This window comes from Petromyzon marinus, chromosome 42 (genome assembly GCF_048934315.1).
Source record: "Petromyzon marinus isolate PM22_M1 ecotype Great Lakes invasive population chromosome 42, UKy_Petmar_22M1.pri1.0, whole genome shotgun sequence".
Classification (NCBI taxonomy): domain Eukaryota; kingdom Metazoa; phylum Chordata; class Hyperoartia; order Petromyzontiformes; family Petromyzontidae; genus Petromyzon; species Petromyzon marinus.
In genome coordinates, this window is record NC_133708.1 from 5,142,304 (window position 1) to 5,166,787 (window position 24,484).

The window sequence follows — 24,484 nt, forward strand, 5'->3', positions numbered from 1 at the left end:
CTTTGACTCTTTGCAAAAGGTTTATATTTGGTGCTTGAACATCTTAACACCTCCTGTTTTATTTCCAGAAAGGGTAAAACTTATTCTTATCTCCATCATTGGACCTCCTTTGCCAGTACCAAAATATGAGAATAGGTTTTACCCTTTTATCTGGCAACAAAACAGGCGTTAAGATGTTGAAACACCCGAAAGAAGGTGGTCTCTGCTGTAGGCCAATCAGTTTCAAAGACGATGCAATATATTATAAGAGCGTGTTTGTGTTTGCATGTTAACCACAAGTACGCGTGGTTAATGCAGTACTTTGACTCTTTGCAAAAGGTTTATATTTGGTGCTTGAACATCTTAACACCTCCTGTTTTATTTCCAGAAAGGGTAAAACTTATTCTTATCTCCATCATTGGACCTCCTTTGCCAGTACCAAAATATGAGAAGAGGTTTTCCCCTTTTATCTGGCAACAAAACAGGCGTTAAGATGTTGAAACACCAAACTGAAACCTTTTTACAAGGAATCATGTCTGCATTAACCACAATACTTGCGGTCAGAATGCAAACAAAAAAACGTACTCTGATAATATATGCATTGTCTTTGAAACGGATTAATCCACACTAGAGACAGCTTTCTTTGTCTCAAAACGTTGTTAGACCAGAGGACGCCAAAAGGCGTTTGCAAGATACAGACGGTGGGTTTGCAAGATACAGACGGTGGGTGTCCAAGATACAGACGGTGGGTGTGCAAGATACAGACGGTGGGTTTGCAAGATACAGACGGTGGGTGTGCAAGATACAGACGGTGGGTGTCCAAGATACAGACGGTGGGTTTGCAAGATACAGACGGTGGGTTTGCAAGATGCAGACGGTGGGTTTGCAAGATACAGACGGTGGGTTTGCAAGATACAGACGGTGGGTTTGCAAGATACAGACGGTGGGTTTGCAAGATACAGACGGTGGGTTTGCAAGATACAGACGGTGGGTTTGCAAGATACAGACGTTTATTGCAACCCCACCCGTTGATATCGGTCGTTGCACCCTTCAGACGAGTACCACAAATAAGCTATGTTGCTTATCAAGTCAGATTTTTATTGGACGTGAAAACCTCAATTAAGAATGCTCCCTCTGTACATGTTGGATGTACGCCGACAGCTGCCTATATCTCGCCGTGAAAACACTGGATACCTACAAATGTTTTAAGGGAGTTTACCATTGTAAATGCTAATTCATGATCCACCATATCGAGGCGCGTGTATAATTTAATTTACAAACCCGTTGTCAATGCTGTACACTGATGCTGAATGAAGGCCTCCCCCACGTCGTTAATAAGGGGCCGTCCATAAATGACGTCACGCACCTGGGGGGGGGTCAGACATTTGTGACGATGTGTGACGAGGGGGGGGGGGGTTGAGAAATGTGACGTCACATCAAAATGCGCAACTTTAAATAAATATAGACAACACGCTCTACTTAAATAATCAGAGTGCAGCGCCACATTAAATACGCACTACAATGACAATAGTTTAAAGCAATTTGAAGCATGTTTTATTATTTGGGGGGGGGCAGAGCTTTGTGACGTCATATTTGAGGGGGGATCTGACTTTTTGTGATGCCGTGTTTGGAGGGGTGGGGGTCAAACATCGTCCAAAATCGCGTGACGTAATTTATGGACGATCCCTAAGGAAGGTGAGTAGACACGTGGGAGCATAGTGCAGTACGGTACAATGGATGTTTTTTTTTCTACTGCCCACAACGTATCCCCCACAGGAGCCTATAACCCTGCTTCACTCATGGGGGTCACCCGTGTCATAGTAGAGGGGGGTTGGGGAAGAGTGTCAGGGCAGCGGGATCCAGGACCAGCTCAGACATCATTCAGCGACACGGGTGTGAGCTGTGGCTGGGGATCGAACTCAGGTTGCCGGGTTCATTGCGCAGGGCGCTTCAACCAACTGCGTGACCTCCTGTAGGGTGACTGAAACGAGATTGGAATGCGACTGAACCAACTTTTCAGGTTAATGTAGCTTTTTTTTTACAATGGTTACTTCCCTAAGCTAGGTTTCGTTTCCAGTGGCCAATGGGCACAATGACACCCCCCCCCCACACACCGTTGCTCACTAGGAACGTTCCCATTCCTGCAAGTGCCTTCTTTTTTTTCTCTCTGGACACCACTCAACTAAGTGGTTTGCTGTTGATTGTAGAAATTGTGAACTTTTTTAACCAGTTTTAGACACAGTGCTGTATAAGCGTCAATCCGTAATGAAGAACATTTTTCTCGTGCTTGCTCTGCTCCTGATTGCTCAGGTAAGTGAGCCCCCTGTCAGACGTATAAGATCGCCCGCCGCTTTGTATTTTAAGCCAAAAAGTTGGGGGGGGGTCTTCTTGTAGTCCGGCGGTGTGTGTGTATGATCAGTTTTGTACAACAACGAGCGGAGCGCCGGGAGGCTAAAATGCAGCAAGTCGGCGCAGTAGGGGGTACAGCTGGTGTACATCGACCAGTCATCTCAGTCAGTCAACCCATGGCATCTGCTGCCTCTGTCCCGTGACCTCCTGCCAGCAGCGGGCGTTCGACACTTCACGTGGCCTTAACGTGCACCTAGCGCCATTGTCACCACCAACACTTAGTGGTGAACGGCGGTTATTGGTATTGGATCAGTTTTGTGGAACGATTTGACGCCGTGGTAAACATTTTGGGTGGGTCTTATTTTCCAGTGCGTCTTATAATCCGGCTAATAGAGTATCGTATCGTACTTGTTTTTAATTTGCAGGCTCTATAATATTTAAACGTTATATTTCAGAAGTATAAAGCGTAAATACAGTATACCAAGGCTGTATGATAAGACGCTTTAATAATCGGTAGCAACTGAAATGTACTGTTGTGTTGATGTATTAAGCGGCTCCATGCTTCCAACCAGATTAGACCAAAAAAACATCGATTCACACGTGGATTAGAGAGCAATACGCAATTTGGAGACATACTGCCTTTTAAAAGTAAGAAAAGTGGACCCGGGCAAGATACGCAACTGGAAGCGATGATGATGGCCGAAGGATATCTGTGAAAATGAGCTTTATAGCTCATCGGATTCCCCCAGTATAAAGATTCTCATTCTGGTTGATAACATACGACGGTACGCGTCCATTCTGTAGGTGCTGAGTGGATTGTTGCAACGTAGGGACTGACTGTGACTCATCTCTTTGTAACTGCCTGTTGTTGGGATTAGATTGTTGCCCTTTTCCACCCCCGCACCTACAATAAGGTCGGTTGGCTACAGTAGGGTGCGAAGGAATGTCAACATCCATGCGTGTGAGATATTACGATTAGGGAGAGGCCTTCATACAACAGTGGATATTGATCATGGCCGATAATGAAATTGATGTAATTTGGGTGTTAATTAAAACGCTTAACTAAAATCAGTACAAAAATCAGTACAATCAATAAACATCAACTGCTAATACTCTGCAATAACGGCAAGGACCATTAAACGTAAAATACACACTACGGTACTAAACTACTCTATACAAACATACTCTTTGGTTATTTCGGTAAAGTCACGTAGTTAGAAATAAAATAAAACAAATCACGACGTTTACAGAGATACGTGCAGGGCTCCCACCGCATGTAGTTTTTTTTTTCTATATCGTCTGTCCTCACGTTGATGAGCACAATAAATCTCAAAGATAATGCAATTCGAGCCACACTTTAATCTAAAGTTACGTTGATATTCGCAAATTACCCCATAAAAAATCGTCCAAATTGTACTGTCAGGAAGGGCCGTTATCGAAAGGTTGCCGATTATGATTTCTTTTAAAGGCAGTGTTGACAAGTTTTTTTTGTTCAAATTATATCAAAGGGTGGCCTAAAACTGAGACGACACAACACATTCCCGGTGTGTTGGAGAGTAAATCCATAACATTTAAAGTTTTTGTGGATTTACTCTCCAACACACAGGTGGGCTGAAGAAGTAACTACAGTGAGGGAAAAAAGTATTTGATCTCCTGCTGATTTTGTATGTTTGCCCACTGACAAAGAAATTATCAGTCTATAATTTTAATGGTAGGTTTATTTGAAACAGAGAGACAGAATAACAACAATAAAATCCATTAAAACGCATGTCAAAAATTTTATAAATTGATTTGCATTTTAATGAGGGAAATAAGTATTTGACCTCCTCTCAAACAGAAAGATTTCTGGCTCCCAGGTGTCTTTTATACAGGTAACGAGCTGAGATTAGGAGCACACTCTTAAAGGGAGTGCTCCTAATCTCAGCTTGTTACCTGTATAAAAGACACCTGTCCACAGAAGCAATCAATCAATCAGATTCCAAACTTTCCACCATGGCCAAGACCAAAGAGCTCTCCAAGGATGTCAGGGACAAGATTGTAGACATACACAAGGCTGGAATGGGCTACAAGACCGTCGCCAAGCAGCTTGGTGAGAAGGTGACAACAGTTGGTGCGATTATTCGCAAATGGAAGAAACACAAAAGAACTGTCAATCTCCCTTGGCCTGGGGCTCCATGCAAGATCTCACCTCGTGGAGTTGCAATGATCATGAGAACGATGAGGAATCAGCCCAGAACTACACGGGAGGATCTTGTCAATGATCTCAAGGCAGCTGGGACCATAGTCACCAAGAAAACAATTGGTAACACACTACGCCGTGAAGGGCTGAAATCCTGCAGTGCCCGCAAGGTCCCCCTGCTCAAGAAAGCACATATACATGCCCGTCTGAGTTTGCCAATGAACATCTGAATGATTCAGAGGACAACTGGGTGAAAATGTTGTGGTCAGATGAGACCAAAATGGAGCTCTTTGGCATCAACTCAACTCGCCGTGTTTGGAGGAGGAGGAATGCTGCCTATGACCCCAAGAACACTATCCCCACCGTCAAACATGGAGGTGGAAACATTATGCTTTGGGGGTGTTTTTCTGCTAAGGGGACAGGACAACTTCACCGCATCAAAGGGACGATGGATGGGGCCATGTACCGTCAAATGTTGGGTGAGAACCTCCTTCCCTCAGCCAGGGCATTGAAAATGGGTCGTGGATGGGTATTCCAGCATGACAATGACCCAAAACACACGGCCAAGGCAACAAGGAGTGGCTCAAGAAGAAGCACATTAAGGTCCTGGAGTGGCCTAGCCAGTCTCCAGACCTTAATCCAATAGAAAATCTGTGGAGGGAGCTGAAGGTTCGAGTTGCCAAACGTCAGCCTCGAAACCTTAATGACTTGGAGAATATCTGCAAAGAGGAGTGGGACAAAATCCCTCCTGAGATGTGTGCAAACCTGGTGGCCAACTACAAAAAAACGTCTGACCTCTGTGAGTGCCAACAAGGGGTTTGCCACCAAGTACTAAGTCATGTTTTGCAGAGGGGTCAAATACTTATTTCCCTCATTAAAATGCAGATCAATTTATAGCATTTTTGACATGCGTTTTTCTGGATTTTTTTGTTGTTATTCTGTCTCTCACTGTTCAAATAAACCTACCATTAAAATTATAGACTGATCATTTCTTTGTCAGTGGGCAAACGTACAAAATCAGCAGGGGATCAAATACTTTTTTCCCTCACTGTAATACTGGTAGGAACCTCCTGGTTACACCAGCCCACAGGGGATTATTGTGTCCATCCGTCCGTCGTGCTTCCAAAAATGGGAGGGGTGGGGCTGGGTGGAGAGGGGAGGGTGGGGAGGGGCTGGGTGGGGAGGGGAGGGTGGGGAGGGGCTGGGTGGGGAGGGTGGGGCAGGGTGGGGAGGGGAGGGTGGGGAGGGCCTGGGTGGGGAGGGTGGGGAGGGGCTTGATGGGGAAGGTGGGGCTGGGTGGGGGGTGGGAGGGGTGGGGCTGGTTGGGGAGGGGCTGGGAGGGGCGAGGAGGGGCTGGGTGTGGAGGGTGGGGGGTGGGAGGAGTGGGGCTGGGTGGGGAGGGGCTGGTCACCCCGTGGTGCCCTTATAAAACGTAACGTTTAACCTACTCACGCCGGCTTGTGCCCGCCCTCACAGTCAGGCATATTTGTGGAATACACCACGCCACCGTTGACCCTGGCCATTCACCGAGCAACCCAACGTTCCTACCAGCTCCCTCCGCAGGAATGTGTTTAGCACGTTGTTTACGTGACAAACTCTACCGGCTGTGTCGGGTAGTGGAGGGTTGCGACACATTTATACTTACGTGATCTAACCCAAAAAACCTTTTTATGAATATTGGTCGCGAAAGCCTACGTGTTAAATTACATACTTTGTTTTGGTTTCTCGCCAGGAGTGTACTGTATCATTGGTTTAATTTAGAAAACTGACGAATGAGGGTTTATTTCGAGAAAACATCAAAATAGGCTCGTCGAATTACACCAATTGAAGTTGGATTAAAACTTAAGCTGATCAATGTTCATCATTATTGGCTAATACCCCAATCGGCAGATGTTTAAAAATGGCTGGCCAAGTTACGCGTCAAGTTAAACTTAAATTTCATACTTCTTTAACCATGTGGAATTATAATCACTAGAGGCTGTGGAAGTCATGATATTGGATTCAGGAATCACTTTCCCTTTTATTTATTGAGCGTCATCATTGATAACGACTGCAAGAGGCAGAAATTTGATTCATCAATATACTGTATTTACTCTTTGGTTCTTTCGGTAAAGTCACGTAGAAAGAAAAGAAAATAAATAAAGAATACGACGTTTCGATTGGAACACAAGCAACCGTCATCAGGTGTGAATGAATGCAAGCTCAGGGAGAGACTGTGGGGGCTGCTGACCCCTGGCTCCTCACTTGTGTGAGAGCCGCTGCTCCCCAACTCCTCATTCGGGTGAGGGCTGCTGCTCTCCGACTCCCCTCCTCGCGCCGCGGCCCCTCGAGTCCGCGGCCCCGCCGCCTCCGTGTCCTCTCTGTGAGGCATGGCTCGCGGTTGGCGCTCGGCCACCTGGAATTAATCCCTCGCTCTCCGCGTACACTCCTTCAAACGTTAGTGGGAGACTCCCCGCACGTTGCTGCTCACACCCGTGCACTCGCAGCCACTCAAATCCAACGTGGCCGCTCTCACGGCAACGCGCACCAATCGCACGCGTGGAACGAGGGGGTCAGGGGTCAAAGGGCGGTGACGTCACTCGTACACGCGTGGAGACAAGCGTGTTATATGAGAGCTGAGATATCCCATTGCTACATTTAAGTAATCAATTGCCATTGAATTCATTGACTAATTGGACAACACGAAAGTAAAGTCGTTGAGATTGTTTAAAACTTTCACCTCTGCCAATGTATGCCACTAGACCGTAGTTAGTTGGCAAACGCTTAAGTGATGTTATTGCTGTCAGGTGGGATGGCATTTCTGGGGGTTTCCCGCCTTCAGAAGGCAACCACAAAATAATGGGCAAGTTTAATCTTCATCCAATGAATCAACGTGATCGATTCCATAGAGTTGTGAAACCCTGTGCCATGAAGTTGCTAAGAAATTGGAAGTAAGGCAAGTGGGTCATTATTTTTATATTTACCATCAGCAGCAGAATCGGCTAGTTCTGTCTTAATATAAGATGTTTCTTCCGCTGATGAGGCATAATTTTCACGAATATAATTTAAAACCCCGTATAATGTATAGCCCTTTTGCCAATCCACTGCTGGATGAAGACCTCCCAAAGCGGTCCTGCGGAACTTATTTAAACCATACTTCACCACGCTGGTCAGTGCAGTTTCGTGAAGGATGGATGGAGAGCCAGGTCACGTTAATACTTCATAGAATTATTAATGTTATCTGTAGCCAGGTTTATAGTGCAGTGTGCCATCGCCTCACTTTCCACGCCACTGCTACCGTATGCAGCATATCTCATGCAATTTAACTCAACTCGCTCTGCTCCATTCCATGCGTTTATCTACAACAGTGAATCGGCAACCTGCGGCTCTGGAACCGCATGTGGCTTTTTGGCTGCCCCACGTTTGCGAGCAGCCGTTTTTTCTTGTTTAAAACTGAAATCGTAAATATAATTGAACGTAAAAGATAATTGGTTAAATGTCAGGGAATGTCGGGTGTCACTTTTGGGATGTCTTGGTGACAACAACATATACATTCCAGTCAAACTGTATTGTTAAAGATTAACAAAGTGGGGGAAGAGGGAACTAAATAGACGCAGTGCATTCCATCACCTATGTTGTTTATTTAAGTCAGAATGTGTGTTGTCATCTGTTGTGTACCCGCTGCTGTGTTTGTGTGGAACAGGGTGGTCCAGACAGATGTCTTGTGAACCCACGAGTAATTTACCTCTTAGATTTTTAGTTTCCTTTGTATATTCGTATCTGTTTTAAATAAGCCTTACTTTTAAACAATATATATGTAAAGTTTTAGAGAATGAAATGGGGGTCATTAGATATGTACCACCCTGTACAGGACTCGATTTGACCGTCCTGTATTCAGATTTAAAACGGCTTAATCCTTTCTGGCAATAAAACAGGTGTTAAGATGTTCAAATACCAAATAGACATCTATTACAAGGCATCAAGTCTGCATTAACCACACATGCTTGTGGTAAAACATGCAATAAAATATGCTTTGATAATGTATGCATTGTCCTTGAAACCTGTTGGCCTACACTGATGCTTTGGTTTTTATTATTACACGCTTTCATTTGTATTATATATATTTTCTTTTTCTTTTTAATTTTATTTTAGTATTTAACTCACTCCGTCTGTTGTATTCTCAAAAAATAAATCTTGTAACTCAAATTTTACACATTTCCCAATGTGCTATCGACTGCAAACTTGAATTACCTATGTTATGCTGATGACAACACTATATTCTATATAAAAAATCCAAAACATATTTTTAAACATTTTACACGCTTTTATTTAACTTACTCTGTGTTGTATCCTAAAATCTTGAAACTCAAATTCAACCGTATTCCCAATTCTAGATTTGAAGCTTTCGTGACTGCAAGGATCCATACTCTTTGGTTCTATTCGGTAATGTCACGTAGGTAAATTTTTAAAAAATAAAACAACAAAAATCACGACGTTTCGGCCACAACACAAGCGGCCTTCATCAGGTGAAGGGACCAGCCTGTCTCGAAGACTGCGCTGGAGTGAAACAGAGGCAATTCAGATCTACAAACACAGACACAATTTCAACCGAGAAGATGGTTTCAAATGAAGCAACCATTGGAAAGATGTTCTAAATCAAACCAAACATTAAACTAATTTTCATTGATACAGTATATTTTTTCAAGTAGTGGTACCCCAAACTTTCGCAGCACAGGCGGGTGCACTGCCGGTGCCGATCACTGTGCTACACCTTTCATCATGATATGTCCGCCAATCAAATGCTAATTTTTACGCTAATTCCTTTGTCAAGGCACCTTAATCCCTCTCACACAGCTTAAAGGTCGTAGTCTGAGCTTGGCTCTGTTTCACTCCAGCGCAGTCTTCGAGACAGGCTGGTCCCTTCACCTGATGAAGACCGCTTGTGTTGTGGCCGAAACGTCGCGATTTTTGTTGTTTTATCTTAATTTTTTTTACCTACGTGACTTTACCGAATAGAACCAAAGAGTACGTATTCCCAATGTCGTATCGACTGCCAACTTTGCATAGGTATGTCATACTGATGACAATACTATATTCTATCATTGAATATTTTAAAAATATATATTTTAAACAATCGTTTTTACGGCTGTAATTGTCTACGTTTTACGGCTATAATTGTCCACGCTCAACTCACGTTGCCTGTAAATCACCACGGTCCCCCTTACGTTACGGCAAGCGTAGGGAGCCACGCCGAGGGGCGGGGGATGTGGCTCATGAAGAGCGAGGGGACAAGGAGTGGGGAGCAGTAGTGTAGCGGTTAGCGCGCTGCACAACGAACCCGGCAACCCGAGTTCGATTCCCGCTCACGACTAACACCAGCGACGATTATTTGAACCGGTCACTGTGGGGACAAAGGCGGCCGGGCGCGGTATTGGCCACCCACCCCCTCATGTGTCGTGTCGGCTCCCTCGTCACACGGCGTCACAAAAAGTCAGACCCCCCTCAAATATGACGTCACAAAGCTCTGCCCGCTTTAAACTATTGTCATTGTAGTGCGTATTTAATGTGGCACTGCACTCTGATGTTGTAGGAGAAGACGTATTTAAAAGTCTATTTAATTAAGTAGAACGTGTTGTCTATATTTCTTTAAAGTTGCGCATTTTGATGTGACGTCACATTTCTCTAACCCCCCCCCCTCGTCACACATCGTCACAAATGTCTGACCACCCCCCCCTAGGTGCGTGACGTAATTTATGAACGGCCTCTTACACACTACCGAGATATGTGGTGGGCATCAGGGGGCAGTGCATTATAACATTATATGGTCTTACATCTATGTTCTCTGCTTTCAAAAATTCACACTTGAAGTATGGGTGCATTGTGCAGAGTAGGGATCCAGCAGTAAATTGACAAAAGGACTGCGCGTGTGCCACATGGCGGCTGTGTTTTAACGTTGGTTTTATGTTACCATTGCAGAATTCCATGATTATACCATCAGCAGGTGATGCCAAGTGTCCTCCGACAATGTACGAAGAAAAATCCCATGTGTGCTGCTTGCTCTGCCCTCCAGGTAGGATGGCAAACACTCAGATGGAAACATGAATGTGGTTAATATTCTTAGCTCTTTCGGTAAAGTCACGTTGAAGGGAAACAATAAAATAATAAAATATATATAAAAAATAAAAATTCTCACGACGTTTCGATCATAACACAAACGGTCGTCATCAGGTGTGTCGATTTGCATTAATTTATTTATTTTAAACGGTGTATTTACTTATTTATAAAAAAACGTCAGCGCCACGCGCAGCGATTTGGCAGTTTATTTAGAAGGACTAGTCCATCTATGTTCTGAAAAGAGGAGGGGGGAGACGAAAAATTAATGTATGCTGTCTGAAAGCCACTGTAAGCGTGAACAATCAATTAAAACCTGAAATGGTTTATCAAATCTTTCCAATGATTGCTAAGCCAGAATCCATCTTCTCAGTTGAAATTGTCTCTGTGCTTGTATATGTGGATAGCCTCATGAACGAATCTCTCATGGTAGCCAGATGTCTTACAAATAACCTCTGTCTTGGAAAAGTCAATGTCATGTGAGCCTACTGAATTATAACAATGATCTGCCATGGCCGAGATGTTGGTCCTACCGTGTTTAAGGTCTGCTTTGTGTTCACGAATGCGGTCCGAGACATGTCGTTTGGTTTCTCCAATGTAACTACTACCACAGAGGCAACTTAGTTTATAGACACCAGGGTACTGCATGTCTGGAATCACATCTTTTACAGACGGAACCAGATCACAGATTTTATGTAATGTGTTGAAACGGACCTGGAGCTTGTGTTTATTCAAGATTTTGGAGATCTTTTTTGTGATCCCCGCAATGTATGGTAAAGTGATGGTTTTGAAAGGCTCCTCAAGAGGGTCCTTCTTCATGGTTTGAGTGATAGCTTTGCGGATTGTATAGTCGGAGTAACCATTAGCCTTAAGAGCTTGGTGTACGTGCTTGAGTTCACTGCCTATGTGTTCCTGGTTGGATATGCATTGGGCTCTATGATACAGAGTCTTGATGAGAGAATTCTTTCTTTGATGGATGGTGGTGGGAATCCGGTTTCAGATAAGCATCCGTATGGGTAGCTTTCCTCTAGACAGAGTGGCTCATTGAATCATCAGGTCTCGTTTTTATTAGGACATCCAAAAAAGGTAGCTTGCCATCTTTTTCGACTTCCATGGTAAATCTGATGGCTGGGTGTATGGAATTGATGTGGTCGAAGAATTGGTCTAGAGCAGGCCGGCCATGTGGCCGGATGACAAAAGTGTCATCCACGTACCTCTTCCATAAGGTTGGGCGCAGAGTGGCAGTCTGGATGGCGTCAGTCTCAAATTTCTCCATGAAAATGTTAGCTATAACCGGAGATAGGGGGGAGCCCATTGGGGTGCCCTCAGTTTGTTTGTAGAAAGTTCCATTCCAAAATCTTGAATAAACACAAGATCCAGGTCCGTTTCAACACATTACATAAAATCCGTGATCTGGTTCCGTCTGTAAAAGATGTGATTCCGGACATACAGTACCCTGGTGTCTACAAACTAAGTTGCCTCTGTGGTAGTAGTTACATTGGAGAAACCAAACGACATGTCTCGGACCGCATCCGTGAACACAAAGCAGACCTAAAACACGGTAGGACCAACACCTCGGCCGTGGCAGATCACTGTTATAATTCAGTAGGCTCACATGGCATCGACTTCTCCAAGACAGAGGTTCTCTGCAAGCCATCTGGCTACCATGAGAGATTCGTTCATGAGGCTATCCACATATACATATACAAACACAGAGACAATTTCAACCGAGAAGATGGATTCTGGCTTAGCAATCATTGGAAGGATTTGATAAACCATTTCGGGTCTTAATTGATTGTTCACGCTTACGGTGGCATTCAGACCGCATCCATTATTTTCGTCTCCCCCCTCCTCTTTTCCGAACATAGATGTACTCGTCCATCTGAATAAGTGCCAAATCGCTCTCCGTGGTGCTAACGTTAAAAAAACCGCCACTTTTTTCAAAATTTTCTTGCTGTGGTTTTCACACCTGATGATGATTGCTTGTGTTGCAGTCGAAACGTCTTGAGAATTGTAATGTTTTATATTTTTATTATTTTATTGTTACCCTTCTACATGACTTTACCGAAAGAACCAAGAAAATGAATCCCTGCAGTCACGAAAGCTTTAAATCAAAGCTTTACATCAGAATGTGATAAGTCACACATTTTTCATGCCCACGATCCACTCGCAGACCTTGAAGAAAGTTCACTTTTAAATCACTATATCAGGGTGTTCACTCGAACAGATTTAATGACAATTCGAACCGGGTCGTTAAAGCATCAAAATTAACATATTATACACTGGTCCATGTGTACAGGATGGTCCAGATGTCTTGTGACTGCCCCCCAATTAATTGACCCCAAACATGTTTTTTCCCGTTTGCATATTATTTTTTTTACAAAAAAATATATATAAAGTTTTGTAGAATTAAATGGTGGTCACAATACATCTGGTCCACCATGTACAGTGCAGTGTTGTGGTGGCCGCGTCGGGCGTGCCACCATAAATGTTGTCTCAATGGTTATTTTGACTGTATTCCTTCATAGGCTCACTTGTATGTATATGGTCAACCGTGCTAATCGGAGGTGCGTGTCTTGAAATGCATGGTGCTTCAATGAGCCGTCTTCTGGTTTAATTACGAATTTATTGATCTACTGAGTATGTTTAAAACAAATTATGATCTGAACCCAACTTTGTAGGTACATTCAAGTTTGAAGACTGCAAGGGCAATGGAGGAATGCCTGTTTGTCTTTCCTGCATGGATGAGACTTTCATGGAAACTTCTGGAAACGCTACTCATTGCAACCCATGCAGTACCTGCAGTGAACGTAAGGAATTTATTCAGTTTGTTTAAATGTAAAACAATTCAAATTACCAGGGATACACTTCATAAAACCTGCATATAAATGTGCTCCTTCATAAAGCCTGTCTTTGCCAGGCAAAAGTGTTCAATAAATGTAATAATTTACCTGATATTATTTTTTTGTTTACAATTTTTATCTACGATCAGACACTAACAACTACTCCAAAAAATATATATTTTTGCAGAAAAATTGTTGACGACTTGATTCAACTTCTTATATTTAAACACGTACCCATCAGATACCGCCCAATTTAAAGATTCCGTTCTTTTTTTTTACTAGAAAGAACAAACATTAATTAACTTAATACTTTGTGAGCAAAAGCTCCTCTCTTTTACCGTTTATCGAATTATTCAGATTTGAACATCATAAAATGCGATTTTTTTTCGTTCAAACCCGCTTGAATCCGAAATAGCTCAAACACAATTAAAAAATATGTAACAATGGTTCTCGTTTGAATTTTATTTGCTGTTTTAACGCTTTATCAAACGAAAAAACCCGCAATCTTATATTTTGAACGGCTTCTGAATGACATGCACAAACAGTTTTATGGGGCACAAAATTTTGATTTGGGGGCCTTACAATAAAAAGCTCGGATTTTCATATTTTTCCTGTTGTGTGTGCCCTAAAAGCTACATATGAAGCAATTGGCGGGGCCCCGGGGTCCTATCACTGCCCCGGGGTGGGAAAAACCGCATAGCGATACGAGTCTTGCCTTACCGACAACAAAACTAGTTTTTACATTATGAGACCTCCTTTGCCAGTAACAAGATATAGTAATAGGTTTTTACCCTTTTAGCTGGCACAAAAACTGACACCTTTATACAAGGGATCATGTTTGCAATAACCACAACACAAGCAGTCAAAAATGCAAACAAAAAGAAACAACTCTGATAATGATATTCACTGTCCTTGAATTTGATTTGTCCACACCCGAGACGGCTTTTCTTAGAGCCTAGTCTCCACTGGTGTTGGACCAGATGACGCCATAAGGCGTACAACTGTTGTACAACTGTTGTAACAATCAAATTCAAGGACAGTGCATATCATTATCAGAGTTGTTTCTTTTTGTTTGCATTTTTGACTGCTTGTGTTGTGGTTATTGCAAACATGATCCCTTGTATAAAGGTGTCAGTTTGTGTGCCAGCTAAAAGGGTAAAAATCTATTACTAAACAAAACTAGTGTCAATCGATTGGCCTCGTCGAGAGCTACTCGGAGCACTAAGTTTCGTAAAAAGTTGAAAAATTGCATAAACACGTTAAATTCACTGCGGGGGCGGGCTCGCCTTGGCAAAGAAGCTGAGGATCGACGGTTGAACGGAGGGCGTTGTCGCCGCGCGTGACTGCGGCGGACGCCCGGGCGTGCATTTAGCCGGTGGGGTGGCGCCCATCGTGTTGATCGCCGCCTGCTGGCGCTTGTTCGCACGAGTCTGGGTGGGCGGCGCGTTGCTGTCGGGATCACGAGTGGGCGGACTGAAAAATAATAATTATTGACCTGATTTTTACGGGACCCTAGGGTCCCGCCAAATGGTTCATATGTACCCAATTTCAGCATTCTACCTTGTCGGGAAGTACCCCAGAGGTTTGTGAGACGAACATTTATCCAGACAGATTCAAGTTTTTATACAGATTGTAAAACATACCAATAAAAATAATGAAAACAGTTACCAATAAATCATTACAATTCACAAAAAAATGCTGCTTTATTAAAGACTAACCAATTAATTAATAGCAATTCACACACATAACTATTTTTGTGACAACCAATAAATTAACACATCTCCGATTTTCACGGTTGGCTACATACGGTGCGAAAGAAGTTCAACATGCATAAATACATTTTGGACACACATTAATGACATCACAGCCCCTATTTACAGCCCAAGACTGGAGGACATTTCCCCACTTCTAGCAACTGCCTAATGATACTCTTTGTAACTGTCACCAAAACATCGTACCTATGTAGTGACAGGGTGCCATCTGTTGACCATGAGGGATAACTACGGGTATGGGTGCGCTATATAACAGCCAACCATAAGGGGGGTGTAACTGGGCCAAGGATCAGGGGCGGGGATCATTCGGGAAGCTCCTGGAACCTGCATGAGAGTTCTAGAAGGGGGGCGTGGCCAGAGGCGGGGCTTGGCCACGCTGAGGAGTATATAAGGGGGAGGTAACCAGAGGTTCGGGGCTGTCGTGGGGGTTCGGGTCCTGGCTACCATCACTGTCTTCGCCGTCATCTCTTCATCATTGTCCGGCTGTATAGCCGATCCGCTGTACGGTCCCCATCGTCGTCGTCGCTGTATCGACAGCCAGCTATATAGTTAGACGCCGGCGATGTGGCTGTATGAGTTGGTCAGCTTCACGTAGCCCAGTGTATATGTCGCTCAGTGACTCTGCCTGTAAAGTGTGAGAAATAAACAAGGAACCCTCTACAAGTCGTGTCTCGGAAGTCACTCACTACACCTGTTTAAATTATGTGATCTAACGACCCAACACAACGATGTTGTTGAAGCAATGATACATTTGGTGCGTTTGTTCATCACGTGACAACTTTATTAATTGGCTCTGTCAGGTGGTGGAGGGTTTACGACACATTTTATTTATGCAATCTGACCCCCCCAAAAAAATCAATTATGAATCATAATATTGGTCGCGAAAGCCTACATGTTAAATATTTGTAAGCAAGATTTTGCAGTATTTACACCGTTACTATACCATGCATCGAATAATTTTGTTATTGCTTTTGCAGATGAAATTTCTCAGCCTTGTCAAGCAAAACAGAATACCAAGTGCCACTGTAAAGATGGCTTCTATCGTTCCGATCCCTCACAGCCTTGTCAACCGGAAAGTAAGTGTTTAGAATGGTGACGAAATCCAAGAGGTGGCCCAGAGGTCAGAGCACTGAGCTCGCACAGCTGAGATGCCAGGGTTGGAATCCCTGGTTTCAGCTACCGGTGTTTAAACTGGGTTCTGAAGTGTAGAGAGTTGATGGTCTCAGCCTGGTCAAAAATGACTGCACACACAAAAAAGTATCACGTAAAATTAGGGCCGACACTTAATTTGACTAAATTGCAAATACATATTGGTTATTCGATAAATCTATACCGTGACAAGTTTTTTACATGACAAATGTTCATATAAAGGCCATGATATTAGTTTCCACACCTTTGCAATTAATTGCATTGCCCATTTTAATTGTATTTTTTCTAAACTCCACTTCGAGTACAAATACGATCACTTCAATGTTCTTTAACTGTCGTAAACTTCCATACGTCTTCGAATAATTTCAACTTCACAAACTATAATGCCCATGACGCACATGCTGCCAGTTATACAACAAAGACGTAATTAAATGCAACGACGATGGGGTCGTAGAATTACCATATTCTCAGTTATTCCATAAACATTTGGCAAAGCGCTCATTTAATATATCTGTCATGGCTATTTGTTTTGAATAGTTTACAATTCTGAACAACTAACTTTGTTATTCCATAAAGATTTTACCAGGAAATCCCTCAGAAAAATAAAACGAGTAATGTTGAAACACAATTTAACATTTTGCTGAGTGGATCATATGGTTATTGTTGGATTCTAAATTTGAAGCTTTCGTGACTGCAAGGATTCATACTCTTTGGTTTTTCGGTAAAGTCACGTAGGTAACATAAAATGAAAACAACTAAATTAAATCACGACGTTTCAGAGGCAACACAAGCTTCCGTCTTCAGGTGGAACAGTCAGCTATTCTGCTGTGGCTGTTCCACCTGAAGACGGAAACTTGTGTTGCCTCCAAAACGTCGTGATTTAATTTAGTTGTTTTCAATTTATGTTACTTATTATTGAATCTTACATCTTACGAATTATCATAGTCCTGTATTGCCATACCGTGGAAATCCAAGTAATTTGCACCAATTTCAAGTTAAAACATTCTGCTGGTTTGCCTGGTGCAATTGGCAAGAGTCTTCCATGAACATCCTGGTGGCCACTTTAGTTCAATAAAATTCAACAGTGGCTTCTTCAAGCATACGCGGAGGGGCAGGGCCACGGCTGACTTTGTTGTTTAGTAAATTCCAAGTGTAAAGATGTTTTTTTTGCAGTGCCGTATGATAAGCTCTTTTTACAGTGAATAACACTGGTTAATCAAAGCTCTTCAGAAGCTGTGTTAACATTACTATTAATGACCAGCAGATGATCAAACATTTAGAACTTGCCTTTACAATCACAATTAACACGACTACTGAGTTCATCAGTCACTTCGTTTATGCTCTCCTTGAATTATATATTTTGCTCTTGTTTTTGTTTACATTTTAGACACTCAACTAAAAATAATGACCAGCATTATCGTTGGATTCATTGTGTTGGTCTTTATTGTGAGTTTACTTTTATTTTACCTCCGTAAATGCAATCCCAGAATTCAAGAATTTAATATGGAACGGAGAGGATTTCTAACAGGTATGATTCATACATTGCGTTTCACTCTACCACAATGTATTGACCACCATCCATTAAGTGATTTCATGTCTTGCTTTTTTTCCTTCTTTGGTTAAATTCGGTTGGCTACAATTTTGATATCAGAGGGCTGCAAATCGGAGGTGATTTTACTTGTTTTTTTGCCTTAATACAGATTCTTTTGGAAGATATATTCTAATATTGCTGTGAATAACGTCGTGAGAGCGTGTCTCCTTGCCTCTCTTCTATTGCTGTTGTCGTCACTATTGATGACACATAAGCAAAGCAGTTCCTCCTCGTTGTATTGTAATTAAAAACCTTGTTTATGAGGGCTTGGATGACTTCATGTTTTCTCAATGCCTCTTTGTTGTAAGATTATCAAAAGAGCCATGTGTAATGGGAAATTATCTTTTTTAGGATCTGATAGATAGTATTAAATGGTCAATGGTAGAAAACTACCACCTAAATCCAGCATGCGTCAATGGTTGGTTTCCTCTAAAGTGTTGATTATTCTGTTCCACAATTTATATGTATATAATAAGGGGCTCATGGGTTTCTAGTGAATAAGGCCTCATTCCATGATTGTTTGATCTAATTCTGTGTAAACATTTGATGAACAAGTCTTATTATTGTGGATTAATTAATTTTTGAAAACTGCTAGACTAAACTTAATACACATATAAATATATAGAGTGATATATTTATAAAAAAATGAGTTTATAAATATGTTCGTAATTTTCATATTTCAATTATATTCTTGCATATCAAATGTGTGTCATATTTTAACAGGTTTACTCTATCCAACCGTCTTTGAACTAATGCTATACTTTTATATCTGCCATTTAGATGGAACATTTCAGCAATACAATGAATTTTTAGCGAATAAAACACAAAACATTGCGCTTTATGGCTATAAACTTGGAGAATATGTGCTGTTACAAAACATATTTGTACAACCCCTGCTTAAGAATCAACGTTGCACCATGGAAGTCAACGACTATGAATTTATTTCTAACGCGAAGAAGTATAGCCAAGTCACGAATAATCTTACCGAAACATTTGGCAGGAATAAGCTCTTTCAGCCGAAAACAGAAAATGGAAAAAAGCCTCGATTGGTTGTTCTGGTTGGTGTTCCAGGCATTGGGAAAACGACTCTGACTCAAAATATCGTCCACCAACTCGCAACCGGAGTTAATTTGTTTTATTTTGAGTTTAAGATTATTGTTTACATCACCTTGAGAAAGTTAAATAATTTGACCGATCCAATGTCACTTCGAGAACTATTAAGGAATGAGTATCGTGGACTTGAATGTATAATCTACAGTGTGTTTGAAAGTCAAAAGATATTGCTGATCCTAGACGGTTTGGACGAATTAAACAATCCCATTGATTTGGAAATTGCTTGCAGTGATCCAAAGAAGAAAACATCTGTGGAAAATATAATTGCTGGCATAGTGGGAGGCAATCTGTTACCAGGTGCCTCCGTATTGCTCACAACACGGCCAGTTGCACTAAATCAGTTAGCTGCTCTAAGAATAGACAACATTTTTGAAATAGTTGGATTTTCAAACTCTGAGCAAAATGAATACTTCTCAAAATTTTATAAAAATGATGAACTTGGATGTAGAGTATTGAGGTGCTTGGAAAATAATGAAAATATCTTTCAGTTCTGCTACCTCCCTGTATTCTGCTACATAGTTGGTTTAGCAATCCAGCCACGTTTGGAAGAAACCTTAGCTTCAGGGTTGGTTTCCAGCACTCTAACTGAGCTGTTTTCCACGTTCTTGTTATTTATCATAAAAAGTCACAATGCCGAACCCAGTATGTCTCGGGAAATGATCACTTGTTTTGCAAGAATGGCATTGTGGGGAATGCAAAAGAACATTCAACTGTTCGGAGAAGACGATTTGAAAACATTCGAAATCGATTACGGCAGTCTCCACACTAACAACGGCATCTTTCTGGGTGAAATATTCAAAAGTGAAGAGCGTAAGGGAACCAAAATGTATTCATTTATTCACCACACAGTGCAGGAATTCTTTGCATCATTGGCGTTGTACCTTACAGTCCCCGAATTAAATTGTACAAGCAATCCTGTAGACGAAGTTATCGAAAGTTTTGAGGGACGCACACACGGGCGGAATGATGCCTTTAAATTATTCTGCATTGGATTGGCTTCGCGACAGTCTTGGGAAAATTTTGACAGTGTGTTGGGATTTGCATCTCAGCATTCTCAAGAACAAATTACCAACTGGCTCAGACGCAGCATAGAGCAACCCCAAAGTGACAAATGCAAGCTCCTGAGCTTCATGCACCACTTGTACGAGTTGCACGAACCTACTGCCATATGCAGTGTCCTAGGGTCCACATCAACAATTGATGTATCACTCACAAGGCTTTATCCACTGGATGTCACCGCGATTGCCCACGTTCTGCAGAGTCTGACTAGGCCTCTGGATAAATTCTGGCTAAATGGCTGTGAGATCGGCCCCGAGGACGTAAGGAAACTCCTGAAAGTACTACTTAAATGCAAGCAGCTGAGGTAAGCTTTGTGGAGCCGCTCTTGCTACGTTTTGTGCACTCCCGAATACAGGGCATGCACCATCCGTCACCATCTCGTGTGCGCCATCCTCGTGCCAGAGGGTTGACGGCGTGTAGCACCTCGCTCCAATTCTCTCTTCGCCGGCTATGCTACATAGTTAACCTCCATCACCCTGCCATTCTCTCACGTCATGTGTTCATCCATACTAGATTAATCATGATTCATAATAGATATTTGGGTATGGTCAAGTAATGATCTGTCTGAATCTGTATCATTAAAAACCCTCCACCACCCGGCACAGCCAAACTAATTGTCACTTCGACAAGCACGTGACGATTACTGTTGTTTGAGCGCACTGGGTACGTTGAAGAGCAGTCCTCTCAACCCAACTTAGCAAACAAATATAAAGTTGTATACAAGATTGCTCTTCAACTTACTAGCCCACACGTCTATTAGAAATACAGCAATTGGCTTCTAATACATACCACGTTAGAATAAACACGTAAATGTGTGTGAAACGTTATGTTGATAATCTTTTTAAGCAACCATTGTGAATAACAGATTAGGTGGGAGTAACGGTGAATAAAATTATAAGTCAGATGAGAGATTGTGAGTCATGGGTGAGAGTGAAGTTAAATGGTATAGGACTGGGGAAGGATCAAGCGTGGAGGGCAGTGCTCTCCCCTAATCTCTGTATTTTAAGATGATCGGAGAGTCAGCTGCACCCCAAACATGTTTAGATTTTATTGATTTCAGCAGGAAGAGCCCAATGAGCTGTTAGGCTCTATTTCATGGGCATACTGTGATGGTAATATATTAAGTTATGTTCCCACTGGCAATGAATAAATATAAAAGTTGTCTCACACATACACGCATCTACCAGATTATGATACACACCCCCAGCTCTAGCTTTAAATGCAGGAAAATATAGTATTCTTTTTTACTTCTTCCCTTGGGAAGTCAATAATAGTACCTATAAGCTCAACATAATATTTCTTTTTAGACTTCTCTTGCTATTTTTCTTTTAGACTTGGTGAAAACAAAATCGGAGATGAAGGTGTGAAGATTCTAATCGAAGACGTGGAAAACGACGCTGGGATTTTTGAGGATTTAAAGTGAGTGCTCAATAAGTCTTCAAAATTTTCATTTCATTCTTCCGATTCTGTAATACTATATTATTTTGATTTATAAACGTGTACTCGTCCTCATTATTATGTTAATAGATTGTCATCACTATCTTAGTGATTACAATATACATTTAAAACCCCATTTTAATGGAATCTTTTTACTTGTTTTAAACTATTATTCTTTCAACTGACCTGCTTTTTGGGTACATCTAGCATGGGATATTGGAAACACATTGTACCAACAAGAAATATCTCCATAATAAACGTTTTGGGTTAGATCGTAACCCTCCACCACCCGACACGGCCAAACAGTAAAAAAGTGTCACGTTGACAAAAGACAAAATAATTCACTATTTTAGCCCACCTGTGTGTTGAGTGGATCCACAACATAAAAAAAAAAAATTCTTACGACGTTTCGCTGGTAATTACATTCAGCATCATCGGGCAATTTGACAGAATTTGTCTTTTGTCAACGTGACACATTTTTTTACTGATTGGCCGTGTCGGGTGGTGGAGGGTTACGACACATTTATAAATAACGCGATCTAACCCAAACAATTTTTATTATGAATAATATTAGTCGCGAAAGCCTACGTGTTAAAAATAAATATCTCACCATCATCATACCATACACGTGGGTCCCTTAAAGTGAAGGAGCAAAATGGCATTGAAATATGCCTATCCAGTCCAGCCTTGCGACTCAGGGGTAGAGCAATCAGTGGTTCACAGTGGGAAGGTTTGCAAATTCAAATCCTGTTTGGGGGTTGGCTCAGTCCATCACCCCCATGTGGTCGATAATATGAGTTACTATCTTGTGCGTAAGTCAGAAGTTCGTTGTCCTATGGAATGACTCGCTCACAATCTACTGTAAATATATTCGTATTGCAGTATATTAATTGTGTGTTTGTGCCCTTTTGTCTAGCCTCTGGGATTGTAACTTAACTGATGATTCAGGCGATAGCCTAATAAAACTCATCAACAAGAACAAGACTCTCAAAGTGATTCGGTAAGGTGAAAAACCTTTCGTGTTTCAATCAATAATTCTTCATTTGGCATATTTGGCATTTGCACCATTTCACTTAGTTTGCTTTATGGTACAACAACAAAAATGTTTTTAGGAAATAGACTGTTGTGACCAAATGGTGCCTTGCACTTTTTCAGAGTACATTGATAAATCCAGTTAATCTTGTCTTTGTATTGCAGGCTGGGGTGTAATAATTTCAGCGAAGGATGGAAAACTAAACTAGAATCACAAGAGGCTCAGAGACCTGGGCTGCATATCACCGTGTGGTGATACCCAAAGATGAGGACCGTGTGTTTCTCTCACCGACACATATTTTCAGTGTGCTCTATTTATGACGGTGTAATAAAAATGTCATTGGAGATTGCCAACCCGTGACTTGGTCCTTGTTGTACATTGAAGCCTCGCGGTAGCGCATTAACCGCTTGTTGAAGACGTTCGCGGTTCAAATTCAGCAGTGGCTGCCCTGGTTATTACTGCGGGTGCTGTAACTGGACATTGCATTTCCCCGTCGTGTCATTTGCAAGGATGGGCTATTGTGTGCCGGTGTCGTGGTCCTAATTTGCAAAAACCTGGCAGGACCCTCCTGAAAAAAGTTATGAAACTCCATGAGTGAGGCTGCCTTGGATAAACAAACATAGTGAATGTACTGCACCCAACGCCGATATATACAGATGCTTGGTCTTATTTAATACGGTAACGTGATCCAAGTTAGTATTTTAAACTATTTTTAGAGAGCAGGACGCTTACTAACATAGGTTTTCGAATTCTACCCTGCCGCTGTCGTCGTTGATGAAATCAGGAATGCAAGTAACATTTTCAAGCCGCACTACAATTGGGAAAAAGATATGTGACCGCATTTATTTCCATAGTCGCCGGTGCGGGTTAGTGAAGAAACCCACCGGATATAGTGAATACATCACTCACGCTCGGATGACCACAGGCCCTTGGGCATTGGCAAGGCACATTTAAATGCAGAGGTCACAAATCTCTACTATGAAGAAGGGTCATTGCTTGAAACTTCATATTTTGGGGGTTTTTTTCCTTAAGGGCAGTCTCATAAACAAATGTGTTGCGTTTGATTTATATTTGTAACGGTTATATGGCATGTACAGTGAGGGAAAAAAGGATTTGATCCCCTGCTGATTTTGCACGTTTGCCCACTGACAAAGAAATGATCAGTCTATATCTTCTTTGGTTCTTTCGGTAAAGTCACGTAGAATGAGAATAAAATAATAAATTGATCAAATAAAATAACACAATAATATTCTCACGACGTTTCGGCCACAACACAAGCGGCCTTCATCAGGTGAAGGGACGAGACTGTCTGGGAGGACAGCGCTGTCTGGGAGGACAGCGCTGTCTGCGAGGACAGCGCTGTCTGGGAGGACAGCGCTGTCTGGGAGGACAGCGCTGTCTGGGAGGACAGCGCTGTCCTACCAGACAGTCTCGTCCCTTCACCTGATGAAGGCCGCTTGTGTTGTGGCCGAAACGTCGTGAGAATATTATTGTGTTATTTTATTTTATCTATTTATTATTTTATTCTCATTCTACGTGACTTTACCGAAAGAACCAAAGAAGATGAATCCTTGCAGTCACGAAAGCTTTAAATCGAAATTTAGATCAGTCTATAATTTTAATGGTAGGTTTGTTTGAACAGTGAGAGACAGAATAACAACAACAAAATCCAGAAAAATGCATGTAAAAAATGTTATAAATTTATTTGCATTTTAATGAGGGAAATAAGTATTTAACCCCCTCTCAATCAGAAAGATTTCTGGCTCCCAGGTATCTTTTATACAGGTAACGAGCTGAGATTAGGAGCACACTGTCAGGGACACGATTGTAGACCTACATAAGGCTGGAATGGGCTACAAGACCATTGCCAAGCAGCTTGGAGAGAAGGTG

The 24,484-nt window shown here is 42.0% G+C and overlaps 1 protein-coding gene across 1 annotated transcript; it reads left to right on the plus strand.

The window, feature by feature from the left end:
• Positions 1-1,538: 1,538 nt before the first annotated feature.
• On the plus strand, positions 1,539-22,947 carry LOC116951239 (NACHT, LRR and PYD domains-containing protein 12-like). The gene is made up of 9 exons (XM_076073457.1): positions 1,539-2,289; positions 10,463-10,556; positions 13,279-13,407; positions 16,190-16,288; positions 17,749-17,889; positions 18,733-20,428; positions 21,457-21,543; positions 22,478-22,561; positions 22,759-22,947. Exons 1-9 carry the CDS (start codon positions 2,245-2,247, stop codon positions 22,847-22,849), a joined length of 2,466 nt encoding a protein of 821 aa, XP_075929572.1. The 5' UTR covers positions 1,539-2,244; the 3' UTR covers positions 22,850-22,947.
• Positions 22,948-24,484: the final 1,537 nt, after the last annotated feature.

Coding starts and splice junctions, on each gene's coding strand:
- LOC116951239 (XM_076073457.1), top strand. CDS start 2,245: ATGAAGAACATTTTTCTCGTGCTTGCTCTGCTCCTGATTGCTCAG. Junction 13,408..16,189: donor ATGCAGTACCTGCAGTGAAC/GTAAGGAATTTA, acceptor TTGCTTTTGCAG/ATGAAATTTCTCAGCCTTGT. Junction 22,562..22,758: donor AAGACTCTCAAAGTGATTCG/GTAAGGTGAAAA, acceptor TTTGTATTGCAG/GCTGGGGTGTAATAATTTCA.